This window comes from Nansenia antarctica, assembly GCF_963989245.1.
Source record: "Nansenia antarctica genome assembly, chromosome: 18".
Lineage (NCBI taxonomy): Eukaryota > Metazoa > Chordata > Actinopteri > Argentiniformes > Microstomatidae > Nansenia > Nansenia antarctica.
In genome coordinates, this window is record NC_137691.1 from 3152463 (window position 1) to 3159865 (window position 7403).

General features: G+C 50.1%; 1 protein-coding gene across 1 annotated transcript; it reads right to left on the bottom strand.

Annotated features, from left to right (window-relative positions):
• Nucleotides 1–3240: 3240 nt before the first annotated feature.
• On the bottom strand, nt 3241–6240 carry LOC308173464 (F-box only protein 2-like; the record flags this gene model as incomplete). The annotated part of the gene is made up of 6 exons (XM_080548496.1): nt 3241–3375; nt 3732–3870; nt 4311–4403; nt 5434–5560; nt 5978–6025; nt 6144–6240. The coding sequence occupies 6 exons, from the start codon at nt 6238–6240 to the stop codon at nt 3241–3243; spliced, it is 639 nt and encodes a 212-aa protein (XP_080404622.1).
• Nucleotides 6241–7403: the final 1163 nt, after the last annotated feature.

The window sequence follows — 7403 nt, forward strand, 5'->3', positions numbered from 1 at the left end:
CCCTCGTCCCCCTGACCTCTGACCCTAGGAGCCAGAGACAGGTGTGTTTTTTTTTTCTGAGTGGGGGCAGTCCCACTCATATTTTTCATTTTATTGGATAGAGTTAGTGAAGACAGACAGGAAAGTAAGGAGGCAGAGGGCATGTCAGCAGGGCATGGGCCGGATTCGAACCTATGCCGACATGGGCATAATGTGTGCACTGTAGACCACGGTGCTAGACCACTGGAACACCTCAGGCATAGTTCTAATGAGGTCACGCACATCTATGGCTGTTGTTGATACTACTACAACATGTGTCATGGCCAAGACACGTCATCCCCTCAGGTGCAGAACACACTGTGACCCAACACCTCCCTCTGGTGCAGAACACACTGTGACCCAACACCACCCTCTGGTGCTGACCACACTGTGACCCAACACCTCCCTCTGGGTACTGACCACACTGTGACCCAACACCTCCCTCTGGTACTGACTGAACACACTGTGACCCAACACCTCCCTCTGGTACTGACTGAACACACTGTGACCCAACACCTCCCTCTGGTGCTGACCACACTGTGACCCAACACCTCCCTCTGGTGCTGACCACACTGTGACCCAACACCACCTCCCTCTGGTGCTGACCACACTGTGACCCAACACCTCCCTCTGGTGCTGACCACACTGTGACCCAACACCACCTCCCTCTGGTGCTGACCACACTGTGACCCAACACCTCCCTCTGGTGCTGACCACACTGTGACCCAACACCACCCTCAGGTGCTGACCACACTGTGACCCAACACCTCCCTCTGGTGCTGACCACACTGTGACCCAACACCTCCCTCTGGTACAGAACACACTGTGACCCAACACCTCCCTCTGGTGCTGACCACACTGTGACCCAACACCACCCTCTGGTGCTGACCACACTGTGACCCAACACCACCTCCCTCTGGTACAGAACACACTGTGACCCAACACCTCCCTCTGGTGCTGACCACACTGTGACCCAACACCTCCCTCTGGTGCTGAACACACTGTGACCCTCAGGGGTCGTCTAGGCCTGCTGTCCAGTGGTGTAGTCTAGTTTTTTCTAGTGGGTATATACTGTATACTGTGATTTTTCCCTCCCAGCCTCATATCGTTCATTTCGGAACGCCATAAAAATAAGTCTGCGCTCCCTGTCTAACGTTATATATAGTTATAAGGCTGATCTGTGCACGATAGTGCTGCATTTTGACATATTTCATGTCGCATCTCCCCCCGTTGATGGTACATGACGCTACAGTCAGTCCCAATGGTCCAATTGTGAATGAAAGTGTGAAAGTGTGAAAAGTTCTGTCACAATACGCTGTTACGTATCCTCACACATTTTTAAATGGGTATACGGACATCCTTGGCTTTTCCTAGTGGGTATACGGCGTAGTCCTGCGTATCACGTAGACTACACCACTGCTGCTGTCACTCCCCCTGCTGTGTGTGGTTGGTTCCCAGCCCCGGGCAGGGTGAGAGCAGAGCAGAGGAGGTGTTTAATAGAGGTCTGTAAAACTGTCATGACCACGGTGTGTTTGTGTTTGTCTGACCTGCTCTGGTTGTGGTCATCATGGTCTCGGGGGGCTGTGGTCGGAAGGCAAAAGCTCACACTCACACAAAGATAGGCCACCAAGACATGACATCACAGACTCATGCCATGTATGACATCACAGACTCTTGCCAATAACAACAACAACTTTTTATTTGTACATCGCTTTTCCTGCAAACGTTGCAGCTCAAAGTGCTCCAATCATTATATAATCATCATTTAATTATTTTGTCATTTAAAGGCAATATTAAAAAGATGGGTTTTTAGTCTTGACTTGAACATAAGTGCTGAGGTTGCATCCCTAATGTAAACTGGCAGTGCATTCCACAATCTGGGTGCATAAAATGAGAATGCAGCCTCACCAAATCTCTTCTTTTGTACATGTGGTACACAGAGAAAACCAGCGTCAGAAGACATGAGAGCTCTATTGGGCTGATATGCTAGCAGAAGGTCTCTCAGATATTCTGGTGCTGTGCCAGTGAGAGCTTTATAAACAAGCAGAAGGATCTTGAAATCTATTCTGAACTTAACAGGAAGCCAGTGTAGAGTCTCTAAAATAGGACTTATATGAGCTCTTCTACTTGTTTTGTTGTTTTGCTTGTCAATAATTAGCTTTGCACAGTGGACGAGCTTCAACACTAATATATATATATATATATATTTTAAATACCATAGAAACAATGACAACAATAACTGGACTGCCAATGCAATGATTGCTTTTTTTTTTCTTATCATCTTTATCTTCTTCATTACCCATTTAAAATGTAACACAACAAAAGAAGCGAAGCCCTGATTGGTTGAGGAAGTCTTTTTTAATTCTCATTTACATGATGAAGAGACGCGCCTGCCAGTCAAAGAGTGACCGCATGATGAACAACCCTGATTGGTTAGTGGGGATTCCGTACACTTCTGATCAAAGGAACGCATTGATAACAGTCAGGATCTATGAGGTCATTCATCAACCACTGTGTGTCTATTCACTCAGCAACGATTACCTCCCCCATCCCCCCAACACTCACACACACACACACACACACACACACACACACACACACACACACACACGCAATCCACTGTAATGATGGGTAGCTCCAGTGCAGAGGTAGTGGTTAGTAGATTCTCACTCACTCTTTTTAATGTAGTATGTAGTATGACTGTGTAGAATGTGTATTAGTAATGCTTTATTCATGTATTACAATGCGTATACTTCTAAAGGAAATAAACCTACACACCCAAAGGTTTACTGCAATGTAACCGTGCGCTAAAAATAAGGCTCCCGTTCCCAGCTAGCATACATGTGTTATTGCTTGTTGCGTGCTCTGCGTCGCCAAAGCATTTGGATCTCAGTACATTAGTAAGTAGTGCTCTCTGCCTGGCTGGAAGCTTGGGAAAGCACAGGACTTTGCTGGTCCCCTAACCCACCCCCCCTCCCCTCCCTCTCCTAACCCCCCCTCCCTCTCCTAACCCCCCCCCTCCCCTCCCTCCCTCCTTCCCATTCCAGTGTTCGTACCTCCGCCAGCTTCCTCTCTTTCTTCTGTCTTATACGTACCTAGTTACCTCACCCTCGTCTCTTGACGCCTCTCCTTGTATACAATGCTATCTCCCGCCCTCCCTCCCTCCCTCCCTCCCCCCCTCCCTCCCTCCCTCGCTCCCTCCCCTCCTCCTCCTTCCCTCTCTTAGGCCTCGATGACGACGGAGCTTCCCGTGACGCGGACGCCGAACCAGCCGTCCCAGTACTTGCTGTCCTGCCCTCCGTGCTCGAAGGAGATGAAACGCACGCCGGCGCCGTAGTCAGAGAACGTGTGGTTCACCTGGAGAGAGACAGACAGGTCAGCCTAGAGAGAGACAGACAGGTCAGCCTAGAGAGAGAGAGAGAGACAGACAGGTCAGCCTAGAGAGGGACAGACAGGTCAGCCTAGAGAGAGACAGACAGGTCAGCCTAGAGAGAGAGACAGACAGGTCAGCCTAGAGAGAGACAGACAGGTCAGCCTAGAGAGAGAGACAGACAGGTCAGCCTAGAGAGAGACAGACAGGTCAGCCTAGAGAGAGAGAGAGAGAGAGAGAGAGAGAGAGACAGACAGGTCAGCCTAGAGAGAGAGAGACAGACAGGTCAGCCTAGAGAGAGACAGACAGGTATGCACGCTGGTGTGTGGCGTGGGGTCAGTACCTGTCTCCAGGAGCAGTCGTCACTGTCGGGGTCGAGGGTCACGGGGTCAGGTTTGTACTCCTGCAGGACTTCCTGGTTCTCGTCCAGCAGACAGACGGTCAGCTGGTAGGTACAGCCACAGTCTGTCCTGCCTGAGTACCTGGATAACAATAATAATAAAAAATAAATAATAATAATAATTTTAGACTTATATAGCGCTTTTCTAGACACTCAAAGACGCTTTACAAACTGAAAAGATTGAGTAGTAATAATAAAAAGACACAAAAATGGTTTAGGTAGTGCTGGGGACACATGGGAAGGGGAGGGGGGGAGAGGGTTAACTGGTGAAGGCGAGCTTGAAGAGGTGGGTTTTGAGGGCCTGTTTAAATGTTGGGAGGGTGTTGGCCTGTCTGATGTGGTTGGGGAGGGCGTTCCAGAGGGACGGGGCTGCGGCTGAAAAGGCCCCATCACCCCAGGTCCGGAGCTTGGTCCTGGTGGTCGTGATGGATGGTCAACACAACAGCATCAACAACACACCAACCAATAGGTTGTGTGGCTCGATTATTATGCCGATTTATTATGTGTGTGTGTGTGTCTCACCAGTCCTCCACAGTGATAGCAGGCAGGGCGTCCAGGTCGTCAGGTGAGAAGCCCTCAGCCACCAGGTCAACCACCTGTCTCTTCAGACACAGCCTAGAGAGAGACAGACAGGTCAGCCTAGAGAGAGACAGACAGGTCAGTCTAGAGAGAGACAGACAGGTCAGCCTAGAGAGAGACAGACAGGTCAGCCTAGAGAGAGACAGACAGGTCAATGTAAGTATCTTGTAACTTCGCAAACAATAGCAGCATTTAAATAGTTTATGTTCAACTGGAAAAGGTAGTGAGCACAGAATGCAGAAAGCCTGTCTGTAGAAATATATCGCTTCCTGTCGAACATTATATATCTAACATGACATGTTTTAAGGCTGATCTGTGCATGATAGTGCTGCATTTTGACATCATTCTTATCGCATTTCCCCCCCGTTGAGCTGTATAGCGGCACTTATTAAAGTGAAGTGCTCTTATGACACGTAACTCCTCCTACTCTCCCAGGTCGCTCCAGGTCTGTTGTGTATGATAGCGTGTCTGAAAGTACGGCACGGGTAGGATACAAACGTGTGTCGTACCGAGCCGTACCGGTCTGGTCAATGGAAAAGCGCCAACTATATAACTGAACTCATGTTCTCATCCTACAGACGGACCCTAAAGTACACCCCTCATCTCACACAAACACAAACACAAGTCACACACACACACACACACACAAACACACCAACTCACAGACACACAGGCACACACACACTGGCACACACACACACACAAACACACTAACTCACACACACACACACATAGGCGCACACAGGCACACACACACAAACACACCAACTCACACACACAAACACACTAACTCACACAGGCACACACAGGCACACAGGCACACACAAACACACCAACTCACCACACACACAGGCACACACACACACCAAGTCACACACAAACACACCAAGTCACACACACACACAGGCACACACACACACACACACACACACATAGGCACACACACATTTACACAAACACACCAACTCAGACACAAACACACCAACTCACACACACAAACACACTAACTCACACACACACACAGGCACACACACACACACACACACACACAAACACACCAACTCACTCGAAGGAGGTGCTGAAGTACTTGGAGATACCGTCATCGCTGAAGTCATGGCCACAGTCGCCCGGCAACGCCTCCACCTGCCATTGGCTCCCGCCGTTCTCCGTCAGCTCCCAGAATTCCATCTGTTCTGGGAGGGGAAACGCACAGTCACTCTCTGCCGGGGTGTGACACGCGTACTCACCTCTCCTGGATTCTGTACCTACCACACACACACACGCACACACACACACACACACGCACACACACACACACACACACACACACACACACTCACGCACTCACACACACACGCACACACACACACACACACACACACACACACACACACTCACACACACACGCACACACACACACACCAACTCACACACAAGTCACACACAAACACACCAACTCACACACACACACAGACACACACAAACACACCAACTCACACACAAACACAGGCACAGGCACACACACACACACACACACACACACACACAGACACTAACGCAGCGTAGACTGACAGTACAGAAGTGGCCTCCCAGACAGACGGTCTCCTCACCTTCCCCGTTGGGGTTCTTCAGCAGGTTTCTGGCCATGTCTTCAGCTCCTGGGGGAGGACGGTGCCTGCACAGAGGAAACACAGGGAAGAAGGTCACAACTAGGCTGCCCCCCCCCCCCCCCCCTCTCTTCCACAACAACAGTTTATCAGCGGGGCCCAACCCAACCATCCAGCAGCACCGGGGGTAACCTCGGCGCACCCCTGTGTTTTTGGGCATTGGTTCCATCCACATTCTTCCCTCCAGCACAGTGGCATACAGCCATGCCTTTGCGTTTCACTCACATACACTCACACACACACACACACACACACACACACACACACACACACACACACACACACAGAGAGAGAGCATTGCTTTGTGGGTAACCCTGGCTCACACAATCACTGGTTGGTTGCTTGGAAACCCATTTCTGGTGCTGCTAGCATTTCTGGTGCCTCTAGCCCGACGACAGCCAATGGCTGCAGGCCTGAGCAGAGATGACATTACGTTTCCCCCGCTGTGATTGGTGGAGAGATGATTCGCTTACTTAGTCAAATGTATTTTGTTGTGAGTCGCTTTGGATAAAAGGCGTCTGGTAAGATGCCAAACGTTGTAACTGTAAATGTGCAGACCGGTTTGTTTTTTTTCCTTGGCTGTTTCTATAGGTCTCTGAGTTCTCACGGGTCGATGGGAAGATGGGAAATGAGCGGTGGTGGTGGAATGTGCTTCCCAGAACTGCTGAGTCACTACCCATCTTCCGTCGGAGACTGAAGACCTCCATCTCTTCAGGCTACACCTTAACTGCTCCTCCTGAGACATCTACTACCTCCCCAGCACTGTGTCTCCTGAGACATCTACTACCCCCCAGCACTGCGTCTCCTGAGACATCTACTACCCCTCAGCACTGCGTCTCCTGAAACATCTACTACCCCCCCAGCACTGCGTCTCCTGAGACATCTACTACCCCCCAGCACTGTGTCTCCTGAGACATCTACTACCCCCCAGCACTGTGTCTCCTGAGACATCTACTACCCCCCAGCACTGTGTCTCCTGAGACATCTACTACCCCCCAGCACTGTGTCTCCTGAGACATCTACTACCCCCCAGCACTGCGTCTCCTGAGACACCCGCTTTTCCCCTTTACTGTGTCCCCTATGACTTCTACTGCCCCCCTTATTATTTTTTTAAGTGTCAAAAGCGCTTTCTAAAACAGACTGTGAGGTACAACTCTGGGTTTGTATAGAGACATGGTGTTACTGGTCAGGGATGTTCTAGCGGAGTGGACGCCATGCTCCTTACTGCCCCTGGTGGCTGACCCTGTGAATCACACACACATGCAAAAACACCACAGCTCATGTCTGAACCTTTGGGGATAGTAGAGGCTACATGGCCTAGCTATGGAGAAATAAAAACAGTATTTCGCTCTGTCAACGTGTTCTTGGT